The 20,905-nt window shown below is 39.1% G+C and overlaps 1 protein-coding gene across 1 annotated transcript in view; it reads left to right on the forward strand.

Moving 5' to 3' along the window:
* The window catches only part of LOC306658939 (uncharacterized protein), a 73,198-nt gene that overhangs the window by 51,086 nt on the left and 1,207 nt on the right, over positions 1-20,905 (forward strand). The window contains 9 exon segments of the mRNA XM_079136221.1: positions 3,047-3,247; positions 8,302-8,419; positions 10,603-10,801; positions 11,628-11,737; positions 15,171-15,307; positions 15,447-15,593; positions 16,789-16,860; positions 17,758-17,829; positions 20,670-20,903. Coding sequence (XP_078992347.1) covers positions 3,047-3,247; positions 8,302-8,419; positions 10,603-10,801; positions 11,628-11,737; positions 15,171-15,307; positions 15,447-15,593; positions 16,789-16,860; positions 17,758-17,829; positions 20,670-20,903 — 1,290 coding nt within the window.

Here is a 20,905-nt window from a genome sequence, read left to right on the forward strand (position 1 = left end):
CTACACCAGATGTTTTCTAGCTTCACAAGTTAATAGATTCTGCTTTATCTTATAAGCTTTGGGGCAGGAGACAGGAGACCATGGTGCTAGAGCAGCTTCCCAGAAGTATAGCCCTTATAACCTGCATGAAATAAAATTGCTGAAATGTGATGGGTGCTCATTTGGCACCAGGCACTGCATTCCCATCTCATTTAACCCTCTCAGCAGCCCTAGGGAGAAGGTGCCATTCTTGTTCACATCTTCCAAATGAGAACACTGAGGCTCAGGGAAGACAGGAAATGTCCCAAAGCTGCATATGTAGAAAGTAATGGAACTTTTTATCTTACTCTATGGTTTATCTCCTTAAAGGCTACATACACTGAATAGTGTAAATTTTGCTGCTAGCTAGACTTTGAGAAGAAAGAAATGACCAGGTGTGGTGGTGCATGCCTGTAATTCCAGCAACTTGGGAGGCTGAGGCAGGAGGACTGGAAGCTCAAAGCCAGCCTCAGCAATTTAGCAAGGCCTAAACAACCTAGTGAGACCCTGTCTCAAATAAAAAAATAAAAAGGACTGGGGATGTTGCTCAGTGGTTAAGCTCCTCTGGGTTCAATCCCTGGAATAAAGAAAGAGAAGAGATATAGAAAGACAGAGAGAGAGAGAGAGAGAGAGAGAGAGAGAGAGAGAGAGAAAGGAAGAACTGGAAATTACAAGATGTTAGGTGTTTAAGCAACTCCTAGGACAAAACCGGGAGTCGATGGTGAAGTCCTTCGCTTCCTTTAATATGGAGTGGTTTGTAGTATTTCTGCACTGGAGTGTAGTACGTGAAGAACCATCACATGTTGATTGATGTAGCTAAGACACCCATATCCATGGTAGTTGAAGTGAAACTCATGCATGTGGGAGGGCAGGCAGATAAATCATACCCATTTGCCTAGAGACCTCAGAGTCTCCTATGAGGTAGTTCATGTTAAGGGAAGGAATGGTGCCGTACGCCTGTAATCCTGGCAGCTCTGGGGACTGAGGCAGGAGGATCATGAGTTCAAAGCCAGCCTCAGCAACTTAGCAAGGTCCTAAGCAACTCATCAAGACCCTGTCTCTAAATAAAATCTAAAAAAAGGGCAAGGAGTAAAGCGTGAGTTTGACTCCAACCAAATAGTCATACAGTGATTGTGGCAAGAACTTTGATTCTGACTCTCAGATTGGTTCTGTGGCACAGTTTCCACTGGCCTCAAGGTTGCAGTTTGTAAAACCTGAAAGAATTCCTTTAATAAAACTTGGTTCAACACTAGGGTTTACATAAAGCAGCACCAACTTGAAAGCCCTCTCACCTATAACTCAAACAGAAGGGAGAGGGAGTTGAAGGGGAATTTGTAATCTCACTGCAATAAAACAGAAATTTTTTCCTTAACTGATCAATTTATCGCTATCAACTCTCTCATGAATAAGTCTCTAAAGTATTCACAAGTGTGTTGAGCTCATGTAGGAGTTGATCTTACCTGAATATACTGGAGCAGTTGTACATAGATTGTACCTGCTAAATTTAAAATGAAATCAAGACTTACTCTGAACTTAAATTCAGAAGAAAACTTCAAGAAATAATTCACAGAGAGTGACATCATTGTTTTCTGATACTAGATGAGGTTTCATCCCTGAATGAGGAAGAGAACACTGAAATGACATTCCACATGGTCATGATACTAAACAGTGAATTATAATACCTGAATTTTACTTTGGGCTTTGCCATCATCTAGGCAATATTGAGCAAATCATTCAAGGTCTTCACATTTCTGAAAATGAAAACTGAATGAGTTTTTTTTTTTTCTTTTTGGCTACATAGCATTGCAAAATCTTTGAAATGTCAACAGTGGAGGTCAAGTTCTTTTCTGAGATCCCTTTTGCATAATTGCCTGAAGAGCTCTGGAGTTTTGAGGACCGGGGCTCTGAGGAGCTGGACAGTTGTTCTCTCTGTTTTCCTAACTAGGTCAAATTGTTTCTCTGTAACATGCAACAGATCAACCATGGTGGGGATGTTCAGATGGGTCCAGATAAGAATGGCAGGCTCACATCTTCACACTTATCCAGCCAGCCCAGGGCGTCCTGCCTGAGTCACCTGGGCAGACACACTCTCACAAACTCATCTTTCCGGTTTCAGCTTCGGTTTCACCCACCACATTCCCAGTCTGCAAACTGGCCTGGCTGCTGGTAGTTCAGTTCTGAAGAGTTGATATAAAAGTAGAAAAATCTTTCACTTGAATCTTTTTTGCTAACATCTAACACATTCTTGTCCTAAATTGATGAACAGATCTCCTTTCCTGGCCTGCTCAATTATAAATAGGTCAAGGAATCGCTCACATTGCCTCACAGTCAATTGCACTGGGATTTTTAGTTCATGTAAATAAGTAGGCTGCAACTCACTATTTTAGTTATTGCTGATGATTTAATCACTAGGTATCAATCTCTTGGCAATTAGCTAGTGATTGCAAGCCAATTTGAAAGTTTTGTATCTTTTTAATTGAACTAGACAGGAATGGATTAAACAGATTTGTTTTCTTCCACTCGATGTTCTCACTCATCACTAAAATTTAAAAAGTTCCTTGCAATTTTTGATATTTTAAATAAAAGTAATTATCACTACATTTGATCTTCGACTAAAGGACAGTAATCATTGAAGCTGCACAATGTAACTACAGAAACTTGCAATGCTGCTCTCTGCAGGCTGCAGATCTTACCACATATCAAAGAAAAATATAAACAAGGAGGGAGAAGAGGTGCTCCTCACAGTCCTTATTACCCAGTGATGAAGAACAGGGATTTTATGGGCTGTATCATGTGCATGAAACTCCAGCTTGCATCAAAGCAAATTCTACACACCTAGAAGTTGAAGGATTGGTGATTACAAGTTGTGTGAGGGAGGAGCAGGAGGAGCCAGATGGTATTGGGACATCTTAGGTGCTGTTTCCAGCCTACTCTGTCCATTCCTGTCAACTAAGTTGTTTAATTCACTTCAGCATTTGAAGAAGGAATTGCAGCTGGAAAATATATAAAAGGGTTTTTGAATTTATAGATCCCTCTTGTGACTTCAGATGTAGTTGTTCAAAATAAATGCAAATGTTGGACCATGTCAGAAATCTTGTCAAGAGTGTGGATTGTTTCACACAGAGTGGAGATGTGGCTTCTGATTCTGGTGGCGTATTTGTTCCAAAGAAATGTGAATTCAGGACATATGCCAACTAAAGCTGTGGACCCAGAAGCATTCATGAATGTTGTAAGTTGGGGTTTTTTTCATAATGTTTTGGGGAAATGGAGTGACCTACATGTTAATGTTTCATCTGTATGATATCTGCATTGAGTATTTTATATTTATATATGGTGATAATTCATGCTAGAAGAGCACAGTGGTAAAATAGGTTATCAGGCTGGAAAGAATGCTAAACTAGGTGTCAGTAGACCTGGGGCTCCACCAATTCAGTAAATGAGTGAATGGCTTAATCCCTTTGGGCTTCACATATAATTTATGTTTTCCTTTAACTCTTAGTTTTATCCTATGAGCAAATAAATAACTGAGGTGTTTGGAGCCAACCTCAGACCCTTGGATGCATAGACCCATTTCGTTTGTGCTTTTATTCTTTTTTCATTTTCTCCCACAACGTAAGGTATCTGCCCTGACTTCTTGCTACCAGGCCTCCCTCCTACTTCTAGTAGCATCTGGTATGATTATAATCTATGCTTTTCACCCTGCTCTGGACTGCTAACTCTGTTGATGACAATAAAAGGATCCTGTGAGTTCTGGAGAAGGCCTCCTATGAGTGAAAGCCACGAATAATGATACATCTCTAAGTCTCCCGGAGAATTTTTTTTGTAGCTTACTTTCAAATTCCAAGTTGGCTTGAAGTAATGACCACCGTAAGTAACACTTATCCCATAGCAGACATTGAGATAAAAGTGACAGAGATATTAATTTATTTCATCTTAACTACCCTATGCAGTAGATACCATCATGCATATTTTTCAAATCAAGAGACTGAGATTAAAGAGGTTAAGCAAGTTAAACAAGGTCCCACACGTGGAAAAGCTACAATTTAAATTCAGGCCCGCCTAAACTTTACAAAGCCTGTAATTACAACCACAATGCAATAAACCCTCCCAAGTGAGGAGGAGGAAAGGCCACCTCCAGATGAGTGAGATGACTGCAACAATGTCCACAACAGGAACTCATCTAATTCCTCACAGAAAAAAAGAGGTAACTTAACATGTTTCTGTAGGCTCAAGACCTTTTTTTTTTTTTTTTTTAAATAAATGCCTATTTTTGTGAGTTCTAAAACTGATAGGCAATAAAAATATTCTGAATCTGCTATCAGGTTCCTTCTGACCATCCCAATGACCTACAGATGGTTTGTCTAAATAGTAAGTACATTGGTATAGACCCTTGGGAGTCATCTTTCTGGCCTTAAGCATGTCCTGTACAAATTCCTGTGCTTTGGGAGTGAAGGGAATTTCTTTACTAACAAAGACAATCATCCTAGCCCTACCCACACTATTAGGGCTTCAGAAAGGATTTCTTAAGACTAAAACCTATTGAATTGGGCTCTACAATTGAGCAGGAAATTTATGTAATTATAAATTGGTGTGAATTCAACAATAGAATAAAAATTGTTAAGAGTCTGAATTAATTTTAACTGTGTATACTGATGAATACAGATTGTAGTTTGTCCTAAACTTTGGTATAGGACATACCTGGCTTCATACATGTATGTTTTTAGCAAGTGTTTATTGAGCACCTACTGGACCCCTGATATGGCACTGTGCACTGAAGTCACAGAGAGAACTCAAAATACGAAAAGCTCTGACTTCATGGAGCTCACAACCCAGAAGGAAAGACAAACAGTTACTAATTAGGAGAGTAATGAAGTCAAGGAAGAGAATGTAAAATAGAAGAAACAAATCAGGAAGCTTAGGAAAGTTTCTAAAGTAATTTTCCCCACCTGAAGTCTAAAGGATGAAGAGGAGTTAGGTGAGAGGGTGGTGGCAGAGAGGTCAGCATAGGGGAGAGCTGGAGCATCTGGGAACATGTTATCTTCAAGGAGTTGAAGGCAGGCTCTGATTAGTTGGCTTGTAAACATTGAGATATTTTGTAATTACAAAATAACATGTTTCATTATAGAAAATCCAAAAAATGCAAAGGAGACCAATAATCACTAACACAACCTGGACTCAGAACTACCCGTTAAAAATTGACATATATGCTCTTGTTTTTTTCAAAAGCTATGAATTTTTCTGTTTTCTAAAGCAAGAAGGAAGAGTTTCATGCAATTTACTGTTCTCCAATGTTTTCTCTACTTCATATATGTCATGAGAATTTCCCAAGGGTTCAAATAACCTTCTAAGAACATCATATTAATTTCTCACATTAAATTCCATTTGTGGGAGGATGGTATGCATTTTTCTCAGGTCAAGTTTTTGGGAGAGCAGGCAGACTGTAAGGTAGAATTGGTGTGCAAGTTGTTTTGTGAGGACACGTGTGCAGTGGTGCACACCTATAGTCCCAGCTATTGGGGAGGCTAGGGCAGGAAGATCAGTTGAGTACACTGGTTCGAAACCAACCTCAGAAACAGACAGAGACCCTGTCCTATCTCCAACATACACACACACAGCCTTGGGATCAACATCTGTGGAAAGGAGTAGTAGGAATGGATAAAGGGAGAGTGTGAATTATGATTTGGACTTCAAAATAGCCTCAACAAACCCCATGAGGAGCTCCAGAACTAAAAGCATCTGTACTGGAATGACCCAGTCTTTATACTCCAAACAAATCAGTCTTTGAATGTGGCAGGAAAGGACGTGCCCTTGAAAAAAGTGATTCTCTACAGTTGAGGCCATCTCTCAAGGAGGTGACAGCCAAGGCTCTCTGCTGACAACAGTAGATAGGCAAATGCTTCAGTGAAGGGGGATCTGAGCAGAGCTTCTCAGTGTCCACCACAATGTTTATTTAATCAATGTCCCAGTATAATTTTTTATTTCTATAAATAATGCTGGCATAAACATCCTTGTAGTTATGCTTTAATACATATCTCTGATTTTTTTTCCTTAAGTTAAATTTTCAAGAATGGACAATGGAAGTCAAAGTTAATTATCAAATACAATTATAATTTGTCAATTTACAATTAAATTAAAAATTAAATATTCAGAGTTTAAAAATATGTACATATGTTGATGCACTGCCCTCAAAAATGGTTATGCAAACTGGTAAGTTGACAAGTGATATTTTATCTTTCAGACTATGATGGGCCTGTATTTTTATGTCTGCAAATGGATGTTCTACTACTATCATGCATAATCATTCTGTTGACCATCTGTAGGCAATGTTCACTGATGTCCATGCCCACAATTCCTACTTCTCAGTTCCCTTGGGTGACTTCTTTTCAATCCTTAAGGCCCAGCTCAAATCCTTACTCCACAGAACCTTGCCAGACTAGCCCTGCTCATGGTGCTGTCCCTGCTCATAATTCCTTTACTCTCTCCTTCACTCACCTCTCTCAACTCTCATTTGACACATTGCAAATGACCTCTAAATAAACACTTGTCAGAGTTCCTCTGTTCTCATGTTTAGTATATTTATTTTATCTCCCTAAGTAGTCTCCAGTAGTGATCCTTGAATGTTAATTCCCAGACCAATGGCATCAGGATCACCTGGGAACTTATGTCATTGTGGTCAGGTGCAGTGGTACACCAGCTACTTGAGATCCTGAACCAGGAGGATCAAAAGTTCAAAGCCAGCCTCAGCAACTTAGCAAGACCCTAGGTAACTTAGCAACACCCTGTCTCTCAATAAAAAATAAAAAGAGCTGGCGATGCAGCTTGGTGGTTAAGAGCACTTAGGTTCAATCCCCAGTACCAAAAAAAGAAGAAAAAGAAAGAGAAAAATAAATGTCATTGGAACTACTGACTCTATTGGAAACTGTGAGAGTGAACTTGAGCAATCTATGATTTAATAAGCTAAGTAATTCTGATGCATGATGAAATTTTTTAAAGTTAAATATGCAGTGGTGTTACACACAAACACACACACACACACACAATGTTCAATAAGACTTCCTTAGTTGGTTTTAATTACAGTGGCAGCCAATATCAATTGAGTACCTACTATCAAGTACCAGGCATTGTAAGTAGTGTTATATGTATATTATCTTTTTATAGCACTGTTGTGCAGTATGAACCAACAGATGAATAAAATGAAAAATCTGAACAATTTAATCAAATTTCCCAAGATCATAGCCTCAATTTTTATATTCATGTTAGAGTCAGGATTAAATCTCGAGCAGTAGGACCATAGGCCTTTCCTTTAATGACCATGCTCTATTCTATACCAGGCGTTTGGCACCTGGCTTTCTCTTCTCTTGCTCATTTTAAGAAACAGTTCCCTCCTTCTCTGGATGATGATGGTGAGCAAGAACAGTGAGGATGCTTAGGGGATCTCTGCAGCCTCCTAAGAGATTGCTACATGTAACCACGGTATGGAGTAGGAATTTTAACCAGGGGTCCACACATAGGTGACAAAGATCTGAAATCTCTGAAATTATATGCAAATATGTTTTTGTATGTCTGCGTATATATCCATCTTTATAGTTCTCCTCAAATTCATAAGGGATCTTTAATCTAAAAATGTTAAGCATCACTGCTCTTGCGTATGTAGTTTTAGAACTGAAAAGAAACTTAGGGAATGCATGGCCCAAGGACTCTCATACATTGTCCTGGAACAAGTCCCTGATTTCTAACTTGAAGTATATGCAAGAGTCTGTACACTTAGATGCCCTGGATGATTCTGATGCATATTCAGGTTTTGGAATCAGCGTTATCATCCAGTGTTTCTCAAACATTAGAGTGCATTAGAATTCCTTAATAAGCTGGATAGGGCTGGACCCTATCTTAGAGTTCCCAATTCAGTATGTTTGGTTGAAATGTGATAATCTGCATTTCCAACAATTACCCAAATAATGCTGATGCTTTTGGCCCACACTTTGAGAACCATCACTTCAGTTCAGGCTCCAGATTTAAAACAAAGAAAGTGAGTGGGCTAGGAATGTAGCTCATGGTAGAGCACTTGCCTAGCTTGGGCGAGGTTCTGGGGTCAATCCCCAGCATCATAAAAAGAGAGGAGTGAGGAGTGTTGACTGTTGTTTTTGTAAGGTAACATGTTTAGTGAAAAGCAAGGACTTTCTTGTGTTTGTCTTACAGTATCCAAGAATTCACTCTTACTGTTGAATCTTTGAGAATTCAGCCATGTAGAACTGAATTCAGAAATAAAATATGCTTTTTCCATAGAGCGAAATCATCCATCATCAAGGCTATCCCTGTGAGGAGTATGAAGTTGCAACTGAAGATGGGTATATCCTTTCCATTAACAGAATTCCTCAAGGCCTAGTATCACTGAAGAAGAAAGGTATGGTTTGCCCAGTGTCACCCCAACACAGCATCCTTCCTTGTAGCCGCGACTTCCTTGTGATTTCAATGTATAGGGGTTTGGATTCTTAGTGCAGACTGGGATCCATTGGTCAGGTCAAAGATGGTGTCAGTTTCCCCAGAATCTCCATCACCACCACCCTACCCCACCCGACATCCATTTCAAATAAACATAGTGTTTGCTTTAAAAAGAACACACACACACACACACACATTTAGACTGAGTTGGGGGGTTAACTCAGTGGTAAAGCATGTGCTTAGCATATGTGGGCCATGCCCCAGCAGCACCAAAAAACAAACACCCCCCAACCAAAAAAAACCCACCTTCAATAAAAATCCATTTTTTGACCTCTTCACACTCAGCTCATTTCCCAAAGTCCTCCCATATAAAATGTTCTAGAATATTCAGTGATGATCCCTTGAACAGACCTCACCAACCCATGCTTGTGAAGAACAAAAACTACTGTGCTCACCACACACACTTATACATTGTATTCCCCATCCTAAGAGCATTTTAAATATTTAAAATGTCTCCTCATTTTTCTTCCCTTTTAAAATTTTGTTGGTTCTTTTTAGTTATACATGGCAATAGAATCCATCTTAAGGGGCTGGGGAGATAGCTCAGTCGGTAGAGGGCTTGCCTTGCAAGCACAAGGCCCTGGGTTCGATCCCCAGCACCCAAAAAAAAAAAAAAAAAAAAAAAAAAAAAAAAAAGAATCCATCTTAATACAAGCATGGAATATCCTGTTCTACTTAGGATTCCAGTCTTGCGGGTGTACACAATCGTGAGATTCACTGTGGTGTACTCATATATGTACATAGGAAAGTTATGTCAGATTCATTCCTTTTCCTATCCCCTCATCCCTTCCTTTCATTCCCTTTTGTCTAATCCACTGAACTTCTGTTCTTCCCTTCCCCCCACTTATTGTGGGTTAGCATCTACATATCAGAGAAAACATTTGACCTTTGTTGTTTGGGGATTGGCTTATTTCATTTAGTATGATAGTCTTCAGATCCATCCATTACTGGCAAATGTCATAATTTCATACTTCTTTATGACTGAGTAATATTCCATTGTGTGTATTGCCACAGTTTCTTTATCCATTCATCTATTGAAGGACAACTAGGTTGGCCCCATAGCTTAGCAATTATGAATTGTGCTGCTATAAACACTAATGTGGCTGTATCACTGTAGTATGCTGATTTAAAATCCTTTGGATATATACGAGGAGTGGGATATCTGTGTCAAATGGTGGTTCCATTCCTACTTTTTTGATTGCTTCATTTTCTACTAAGGACTTTTTAAGAACCAAGCTCTATGTGTACATTTTTAATTTTTGATACATCTGTATAGTTTGTATGATTTCATTTTTTTTAATTTGTGAGATTTTCAACCAATATTGGCTTTTAAAAAATTCATCTTCAGCTGGTTGCAGTGGTGCATACCTGTAATCCCAGTGGCTCTGGAGGCTGAGACAGGAGGATCAGGAGTTCAAAGCCAGCCTTAGCAAAAGTGAAGCATTAAACAACTCAGTGAGACCCTGTCTCTAAATAAAATACAAAATAGGACTGAGGATGTGGCTCAGTGGAGCACTCCCCTAGTGACTGATGTTGTTCCTGTAGCTCCTCTTTGCCTCTTCAGGCTATTCTTAATTTACTATACATTTATTATATGAATATCATTCCTTACTATAACTTTATTTTGATCCTCAAATTTTCCTTCAAGCTGACTTGAGGGTCCTTTTGACCCTTAATTGATATATACATATAGTATACTCTCTACTGGGGCACTTCCAATACTTTCTGAGGAGCATAGACAACTCCAGTAAATAGTAAATAAATAAAAACAACAATGGAAGCTGAATTGTATTGATTCTTTTGTGTGTGTATGTAGCCAGGCATCATACCATCTGTTCCTTGTACTTTTGCTTTATCATATTTAATCTTGAAAAGAAACATCTTACTGGTGATGAGGACACAAAAGTATCAAGTAATTGGCTGAGATAATCAAGCTAGCAAGCAGCTGAATCAGGATTCTGTCTGTATCTGATCAAAATCTTTCACAGTTTTCTGGTTTGTCTGACCCGAAAGTCCTTGCACATTAGGGAATGACAAGAAGGACAGAGAATATTTTATACATTTGAAATTTTCTCTTGACTGCAGGTTCCAGGCCAGTGGTGCTGCTGCAGCATGGCCTGCTTGGAGATGCCAGCAACTGGATTTCCAACCTACCCAATAACAGCCTGGGCTTCATTCTGGCTGATGCTGGTTTTGATGTGTGGATGGGGAACAGCAGGGGAAACACCTGGTCTCGGAAACACAAGACCCTCTCCATAGACCAAGATGAGTTCTGGGCTTTCAGGTACATGGATGAAGGTAGATATGGATGTCTTTGGGAGAACTAAGTAAAAAAATTATAGCTTCTAATTTCATTTTGGTTGTGCCATCAATATCCTAACATGATAATCCCAAATTTTTTTAATTCACTAGTGGTTCTTTGGGGGAAGATGGACAATATTGGGTCCCCACATAGAAGTTTGGGTCTGGCTAATGGAGTGAAATGGTCTTTGGTGTCAGGTGATTAAGGTTGGAATGAGAGAAGTGTAGATTCATTTTCTTGTAGGTGGCTATCTTGAGATTGACGCTTCCATGAATGATAACAAAGCCTAGTGCCCCCAGAAGGAGATGAGACCAGGCAGCATTTAAAGGAGTGGGGGGACTGTTATACCTTGGGGGTCATCAATTTGACTAACATCTCTCGTGGCCTAACAAAAAGTTTATACTTAAATTATGTATTGATATTCAACCTTTTCTTTATACATTTCATCAAAGAGTTCCTGCCATGTCTTTAATATGTTTCCTAAAAAGGAATCTGTATGTCCTGCTGCTGTTCTGCTAACTGTGTGAGAGGATCCCTCCACTAGGAGGTGGATTGTGTGCTCAAATAAATATTCACTGATGATGATTGTTCTATGATAACATCTGGAAAAAGCAGAGGTTCACTGACAGCCTGTGATCCCAGTGACACCCAAGCATGGCAAGTTTGAAGCAAGTCATGGGAATGGGCATAATGATGAGTTATCAGGGCTGATGAGTCAGGAGCTTGTTTGTAAACCCTGGGAGTGAGGAGTGATTCTGTCTATATGTGATCATAATTTTTCATATAACTTTGTCTTTTCCCCTTGTAGTTATGATGAGATGGCTAGGTTTGACCTTCCTGCAGTGATAAACTTTATTTTGCAGAAAACTGGCCAGAAAAAGATCTATTATGTCGGCTATTCACAGGGCACCACCATGGGTAGGTTCAAAGTCAATCAGGTTTGTATGCTTAGAAAAGACATGAGCCTTTGGCACAAGCTGTGCCTGGAATCAGTCCCTTATACTTCTCCCCAAATGGATGTTTTCTTCTTCAAAACTGAACTGAGAGAAACAGAAACTGAATTAAGGTAGGGATTCAGTATGGTAAAAAGAGGAGCAAGGACTCTGAAATCAGAGATGTGATTCAAATATTGTCTTTGCCAACCTATACCTAAATATCCTTCAGCAGATTCTCTAACCCCTCTGGCCCCAGTTTTCTTATCTACAAAATGAGAATAATAACTCCCTCTTAGTGGTGTTAGAACTGTTGGACTACTCAAAGAGATGATGTATATAGAGTCTATGACTGGTATCATTTTGCTTTGGATGAATTTGTGAGAGACTTAACAAGTGACCATAGGACACTGAACATTTCCCTTGGGAGATGGAGATTGTGGTCATCTTAGCTCCATATCAGACCAAAGTCAATAGAAAAAATGTGCTTGGTTTAGATTAGGAGGCAGAAAGATTTTGAGAGGCACAGCATGTGTCATGAGGAAAAGACTTTTGTGGAGAGCAATCTCTTTACCTTTATCCTGAGGCCAAACCCTGAGATAGAGACCAAGATACAGATTCCTAAAGAGAAAAGTGAGAAGTTACTTGCTGCAAGTAATATTTATTCTTCAACCAGGACAACTGTGTCTAGTCACTCATTATTATGAAAATATATAGTTTTGTAAACAATTTAACTTTTTGCCTCCCTTTGATTACTGTAGTTTAATATCATCTTTATATCATGCCAGCCTTCATAATAATAATAATTGCCCTTTATGAGCACTTACTGCCACCCATTATATATGCATCATTTTGGGACATCCTTGCACAAGAATATGTGGAAGATTTGTATCCCTATTTTACAGATGAATAATTTATGACTTATTGAAAGAGTTTGAACAGGTACTTAAGCAGTTAGCTCTAAGTCAGGGCCTATACCCATGTACTCAAAACTCATGCTAAATAACCACTTTACAGTGAGGTTCATAAGTTGAGTGGGCATTATATACACATTGCTAACTCCTGTAAGAGTCTTACTGACACCTCCAGAGATTTTGGGGATTCTTACATCAAATTCTTCCACAACCAGAAATAGATGACCTCTAAAACCATTATCATACTGAAAGCTTTGTGAATGCAAACCAATATCGGGATAGTTCAGCCAGCCTTTAGTTAACTCAAAGGCTGCTTCTTGTTCCCTAGATGTGACAATATACCATGCCATTAGTCCTAAGCCATGTTTCTGAGATTTCTGCAGTCACTTTGTCTGTGGATGCTGACTTGCCAGGTGATTTGCTTCTGCAGACTTTCACAATGATCATTAAGCATTATCATCAAGCCATGAGTTCACTGTTGGTTCTTTGTCTCTGAGCAATAGTGACCCTTTCACCTCTCCCTGAAATTGCTCAGGTTTGGGAAAGGAAAGGAAAGGAAAATAAAGTACTTAATGTACTTGCTTTGAGAAATTTCAAGGGAAAAGGAATCACAATTTAAAGGGGAAATCCAACACACATGTAAGTCAAACATTTTTTAAGATTGCTCAGGTTTGGGAAAGGAAAGGAAAGGAAAATAAAGTACTTAATGTACTTGCTTTGAGAAATTTCAAGGGAAAAGGAATCACAATTTAAAGGGGAAATCCAACATACATGTAAGTCAAACATTTTTTTAAGAAAGTCTGTTCTGTATCAAATTATTTGGATCTTTTCTGCAAGTTGCTCTGCCCTAGCAAATACATCCTAAGGAAGGAGGCTGAGACTCATGGCAAAACTGGTTGGCAAAGACTAAAAATCATATGGCCAGAGCCTCTGGTCACTTTTATTAAGCAGAGAGCACATGTAGTTTAGCACACAGGATTAATCTGATCCCAAAGTAGGGTAAGCATAGCAGAATAATTTACTACATTTATTTGATTCTCTCTTATTTGTGTAAATCATAATGCTGCTGTCAGTGTCTATTGAGGATGATATGATTCACCCAGGCTTTACACCACCAGGATTCAGTTTCATATGAAGGCAAGGTGTTGATGATGAGGCTAGTTGCTATTTTGAGAGGAAAGAAGGGTTAAGAAAGCATAAGATTTTTCAAGTGGTAAACCATGGAGATGTGAATATGGAGAACTTGAACTTGCTTTGCATACAGAGTGGGTATTGCCAGGAGAGGTTATCTAGTGTTCTCAGATGTTGTCATTGAGGGGACTTCTAACCTGGTCAGGATTAAGCCGGGGCATAATTAGTGTATTTCAACCCATTTCTGCTGATGGTGTGACTGGGAGAAGAGAAGGTTATAACACAACACTTCTGTACCTACCTTTCCTTGCATGTGGCTGCCAAACTTGATCAGATGGAGGGAAATTAGAGAAAGAGTCAGTCTTCCTCATGCTCACCCACTTTCCAGAAACTAGCCTGAAGTCATGTGATTCTAGTTTTTCTCTGCCCAGCCTTCTTCCCTGATCCATCAAACTGCAAATACCAACCTAGGCAGAGCATGTGCAGGCTTTTTAAAAATAGATACATGATATTTCAAATATAATGACCATGTCCTGGCTTTATATGATTTTCCTTTTTCCCCTGGACTCTGTAGAGATCTTCCCTGAACAGTGGCATTTTGAGGAATTTGTCTCTGTTCTACAGATATGGAAACTGAGTCACAAACTGGTTTAACCAAGATCTCATGGCATGAATAAGAACTGGAATCCAGTTCATTAGACAATGAACTGCCTACCAGACTATGTTATAGTTTGTGTTCCAGGAAAGTTAGGGATCAAGGAAAACCATCAAATCCTGCAACCCCTGTGTTCATCGTTATAGAACATCGTTACAGCTCTATAAAAGAGCAAGGCAATTTCTCTAATTATCAGTTTCTTTCACTATAAAATGGATTTTTACTTTTTGAAAAAATAAGACTCAGGGGCTGAGGCTGGGGCTCAGAGGTAGAGCACTTGCCTCGCATGTGTGAAACACTGGATTCGATCCTCAGCACCATATAAAAGATAAATAAATTAATAAAGATATTGTGTCCACCCACAACTAAAAATATTTTAAAAAATAAAACTCAATTCTAGGAATTAAATAAAAACCATAAAAGTTCCTGGTGAAGTGTCCAGCATTTAATTACCTCTCATTATATATATTTTTTCTCAAAGTCAAAATTTTTGTGTATTCTACAATTTAATGGAAAACTTACTGCTTGAAAGCAAATATAGTAGGTATCATAGGGAACACAGACGAGTCTTTTGCTGTTGCCCCTACCAGGAGCTTATAATTTTATGAAGGAGAGTTAAGACACAGTCACATAAAATCACTAAAATATTTTGATAAATACACTTTTTAAGGCTTCTAGGATATTCTGTATCCATGATGGCATATATTTCTCTCTTACAGGCTTTATTGCATTTTCCACGATGCCAGAGCTGGCTCAGAAAATCAAAATGTATTTTGCTTTAGCACCCATAGCCACTGTTAAATATGCAAAGAGCCCTGGGACCAAATTTTTGTTGCTGCCAGATATGATGATCAGGGTATGTGACACCTCAGATAATGCCTTGTGTACAGAGGAGAGTCTTTCAGCCTAGTTTTCTAAAATATAAACTTATAAATTATAGTCAATTTTTTTTGTCCATAGTTTAATGATTCCTATTTTACTTCATATTTTCACAGGGATTGTTTGGCAAAAAAGAATTTTTGTACCAGACCAGATTTTTCAGACAGTTTGTTATTTATCTTTGTGGCCAGATGATTCTTGACCAAATTTGTAGCAATATCATACTACTTCTGGGAGGATTTAATACGAACAATATGAACATGGTAAGTAGGAACCTTGTAGAATCCCAGATTCCTCAGCAAAGCTGGGAGTTATTAGTCTCATTCCTGAAATGTGAACTACTGCCAGTGAAGACAATGAATAGAAAAGATTACCCCCAGTTATTTTCAGTTTTCAAATTATTAGGAAATGTTAGAAAGCTTCAGCAGGGGCTGAAGCAAGGTTAACCTTAGATTACAGATGGAAGATTAGAACCTGGAAGTCAACAGAGAGAACCACCATGCATCATCCACCTCTTCTCTCCAGTTGGGTCCTTTTGGTTTAAGTTCTTTGATGAGAAGTCTGGGAGTTTCAACTTGGCTCAGACATAGCTACCCATTGGTGAGTGTCACAGGGTGGGTTCCCCAGGACAAATACTTTGAGATGGAGATTATTGTACAGAACGATTTTGAGATCTGCTCTTGAAATAACACCTAGAGAAGAAAGGACACACAATTTGGTGGGTGAAAATGTGAAACATTGATGCAGTCTCAGCACAAGCCTCAGTGGATTCTACAGGGATTAGTGATTATGAGGTGACCTTTTAGCCCTGTCTCCAGTTGGGAGGAAAGGCCTGGGTCTTTATACTCCACTTCTCATTTAATGCAGACCACTCTAGTAACGAGGGAGACATTAAACAGGCATATCTCTGAAGCCAGGCTGACTCCAATGAGTGCTGTCAGTGGAAGGCTGCCAGCCAGCAGCACTACTAGCAGCTGGAGGACAGGTCTTTAATTCCCGAAGTTTATTTTTTTCAATCAATAATTTGACTTATAGCTATCAATTGATAGACATTCATTATGTGTCAGCTGTTATTCCCTATAACAAGCTATGTAATAAATATTATCAATATCCCCACTTTACAGATTAGTATACTGAGATTTAGTGAGTTAAATTACTTGCCCACATTCACCTAAAAAAGTAGGCAACAGAGCTAGACCCAATTTCAGAGTCCTTGTTCTACAAATTTCTAGTATTTTTTTTAATGAATAAGTTAGCTCTAATGAGGAGCTATTCTCAAGTGAAAAAAAATGTAGGTGCCTGGAAATACATTTAGTGATATTTGATTTATGTGCACGTGTACATTACTGTTTCATAGGTAATCAATAATAATTTGATGGTGTTTCTAATCTGGATGTTTGGTCTTGATTTCTTACCAGTTTTACCATGTCTCACATCATCTCACACACTTTGTTACAGAGTCGAGCAAATGTGTATGTTGCCCACACTCCTGCTGGGACATCGGTGCAAAATATTTTACACTGGAGCCAGGTGAAAATGTTGAATTTGTAGTCTTTCTAAGGGTCCTTGCACATTTTGTCTGGAATAGTCCAAGGATGCTGGGGTTTGTGTTTATTCCAAGATCATATATATTCTGGTCAGTGATGTTTCAACTGTGGACTTGATATATAGATCAGGAGATGGGAGGAATGGACAGGAGTGGTTTAAGGACATCTAGAGGATTTTTAAAAGTAAGATGGCCTAAATGATAACCTTCTTTGTCTCTAGCCATTTCAAAGACATGCCTGGAAAAAATTATGTTTCCCCATTCCCTGTGGCTTCTCCAGCAGCAAAGTCAAGTAGGAACAAAAATACTCAGGTGGGCCTAGGGACCTAGAGAGATTTTCGCAGGAGTTCACTGCATTGCAGACTTCACCTGCAATCTTAGAAGAGAAAACTCTTTGTATGTATGTGGGGTGTGTGTGTGTGTGTGTGTGTGTGTGTGTGTGTGTGTGTAGAGAAAGATTGTATGATCAAAATCAAAGAAAAATTCTAACTTGAATTAGGTTTTGGTCACCATCTCCCAGAATTACCACAGTACATAATTCCAGGGTAGCAATTTCCCATTGTAGACTTTGGTATTGTGCCAAATACCTATCCACTTTGATTACAGTGGGGGTGCACTTCCTGGAGTTGCTAATGTGGTGGTCAGGTGTTTCTGCAGTCCCTCTTTGTCTCAGAGAGAGCCTGGTTCTTGCCTTTGCACTTTCCTAAAGATTATCCCAGAAAAGAAGAACAGATCAGAGAGTCTTGTTCTCTAATTTCCCTCACAATCTCTAATGTGGTAACACATTTCCACCACCCCACCACCATTTGTCTGCTTGTTTTGATTAGAAAAGTCTCCCTATACTCTCCCACCATATCTTGTAAATTTTTCTCTCGTTCTAGGCAGTGAGTTCTGGCGAACTCCGGGCATTTGACTGGGGTAGTGAGACCAAAAATCTGGAGAAAGGCAATCAGGTAAGAAAGACAAATAGCATCTGCTGAACACATATCCTTTGGAAATGCATGAGAGAGAAATTACAATGATAGGCAAGTCCAGGGATGGGAATAAAATACAACAGTTCAAGCAGAAAATGATAATTTACATTTCACTCCATTTGAAAATGGCAAAGTTCACAGCTTAGCCAAGAGACCTCTCTGATGAGTCTAGAATGGAATAGGAAGAGTTTCTTCTACGGATCTTCTGAGCAAGACACAGGCCTTCTCAGGAGCAAGAAGAAGATCTAGTCTAGGGATGAGTATTGTCTAGGAGGGAGAGTAGAGGGATCCTTTTCTTCAAAACAAGCAGACAGGGTATGGTGGCTGTAAGGTTGTTGTATGATGCAGTGTATGGCAAGTGAGAATTCCTGCATCAGTCTTGCCTCTGCTCCATAAACTTGTGTGATAGTGGGTAAGCTGCTTTGATTCATTAGGACTCACTTATCTTTAAAATAAAGAAAAGTAAGCCCTAAACTGAGTGTGGTGGTATACACCTGTAATCAGGATCACAAGTTCAAAGTCAATCTCAGCAACTCAGTGAGGCTCGAAGCAACTTAGCAAGACCCTGTCTTTAACTAAAATATAAAAAGAACTGGGATGTGGCTCAGTGGTTAAATGCCCCTGGGTTCAATCCCTGGCACAAAAATTTTTTTAAAAATTATTGGATTAAGTAATCCTTAAGATTTATTTCTGATTACATTTTTAATGAATTTGTGACTTGCAAGTTAAAAATATGAAAAAAAACCTTGCAAATATGTAGCCAGTGTTATGGAATAAAATAAAAAACAGGAGTGTAGAGGATCAGAATTGGTTAAGTAGGCTCTTTTGATCATAAAACTTTCACTGAGGATTATTGGTTAGTGCAGATGTGAATGTAAATAAATAGTGATCATACAAAGAAAACGAGGAAGGAGAGTGGATGCAGCCTCATCTTCCTTTGAGAAGCTCACATCATACTTAACATCCATGCTGTACATCCATCTAAACATAAAATGCTAGGAAACTGGACATCCTGTGGAGTTATCCCGGGATAGCAAACTCTCAATCACAACTATCAACTACTTCTTTTTAGATCCTTCTTCACTTGTTACCTGAAATATGTCTTTAGAGAAAGAGTTACTGTTTTGAGATAGTTTTAAGTAACATTTAGTGGACTGAGTTGTAGAGAAAGTGATTCATGCAGAGTAGACACCAAAAAATGGTAATAGAAGGTAAGGGAAAATACACCATATAGAATGGAGTCAGAATCATGGCAACATGGACCTAGACAGGACATTCAGTTCCATGTTTTCACATACATGATGAGAAAAACATTCCTGACTCCATAGAATATTTCAACATTTTATATCTAAATTAGTCTATGACTCCAAATTCTTAAGAAACCACAAAGACAAAAAAGAGTGTCTAAGTTTGGAGCTGGGATACCATGGTGAATTTTGTGAAAAGAAATGAGCCAATTCTATGGAAAGTTCTGTCTTGCCGAATGTCCTGAGTGGGTGAGGGAAAGGGTTCCTATGGGAGGGATGGGCTGGCTGAGAAATAAAAGGCTATGAACTTTATTTATCAGGATTAACAATAGAAGACAGAATTATCTTAGAAGCAGAGACATGACTGACTGAGTCGTCCATAAGGGTCTGGCTCTAACCAAGGGAGGAGCCCGTGCTTGCTCTATTTATAGTGGTACAGATCAAAAGGGGACTGGTACCAGCTTCTTCTGTGAAAAACAGGATGGGGATGGACTTAAGCAAGTCATTTGGCACTAGTGAGTCATTCCCACATCCAGGGCTTTGCAGAAAAACCACGTGACTCAGGTAATCTCGGACAATTTTTCATAATTGTGAGTTCCCTGAGAACAGATTTTCCTAATAGCTCAACCAAGCTTGGTTTGCATACAGGCCATGGGTGGCTTCCCTCAGTTTTGTGTGCCAATTAATGTCAAGGACCCAGAGTGCCAAGCAAATCTACTAGTCTGGTCAAATAAGGGAAATTCCCAGGAATTGGGAAGACTACAACCCTTCTTTAGATGATTTGAGCGGAATCAGGGAATGGGGGTTAGAGCAAGCATTTAACATTACCTTATCAAATTACCTGAGTTCCAGAGGCCAATTCTGTGATTTCCCCAACTGTTTGGAGGTGCAGTCAAGCTGGTTCTGTGCCAAGGGCCGCCTGTAATCATTTAGTGTCTGGGACGATCCAGAGGTCTTCCCACTAGGATTTCTTGCCTTTCCATGTAGAATATTCCTAATTCTTGCCTGTTAAATATCTGTAAAATTATCTTTAAGCACTACCAGGGACATGATTTTTAAAGGTAATTTACTTGCAATATATTTACTAGAAAAAAAAATAAACATTATTCAATGTCTAAAGTATAAGGTGTAGGGGCTGGTGATGTAGCTCAGTGATAGAATGAGTTTGTGCTTGGCATGCATCAGGTCCTGGGTTCCATTCTCAACACCACACACACACACAAACAGAAGGTAATATTCTCTCACTTGATCTTGTAAGTTATTACAGATATTATCCCCATTTCACAGATGAAGAAACAGGTTCAATGTGTTAGGTAATTTCACCTTAAAGTAAGAAGCTAGAACGGAATTCTTTTTTTGTACTGGGGAGTGAACCCAGGCCCTTGTGCCTGCTAGGCAAGTGAACTGAACTATAGCCCCAGCCAGGAATGCTTACTGGAATTCCCCATGGCTCTAAAGCCCATGTACCTTTCACCACAACACATGCTATATTTATTGTGTTTATTTAAAATAAAAATTATGAGTTTGGAAGTTCAAATATTATTTCAAGTTAAAACTATTCTTCCTCTCTAGCCAACACCTATGAGATATAAGGTTCGAGATATGACAGTCCCGACAGCCATGTGGACGGGAGGTCAGGACTGGCTTTCAAATCCAGAAGACGTGAAGACACTGCTCTCTGAAGTGACCAACCTCATCTACCATAAGAATATTCCTGAATGGGCTCATGTGGATTTCATTTGGGGGTTGGATGCTCCTCATCGCATGTACAATGAGATCATACACCTGATGAAGCAGGAGGAGACCAA

Source organism: Sciurus vulgaris (assembly GCF_902686455.1).
Source record: "Sciurus vulgaris genome assembly, chromosome: 4".
NCBI lineage: Eukaryota > Metazoa > Chordata > Mammalia > Rodentia > Sciuridae > Sciurus > Sciurus vulgaris.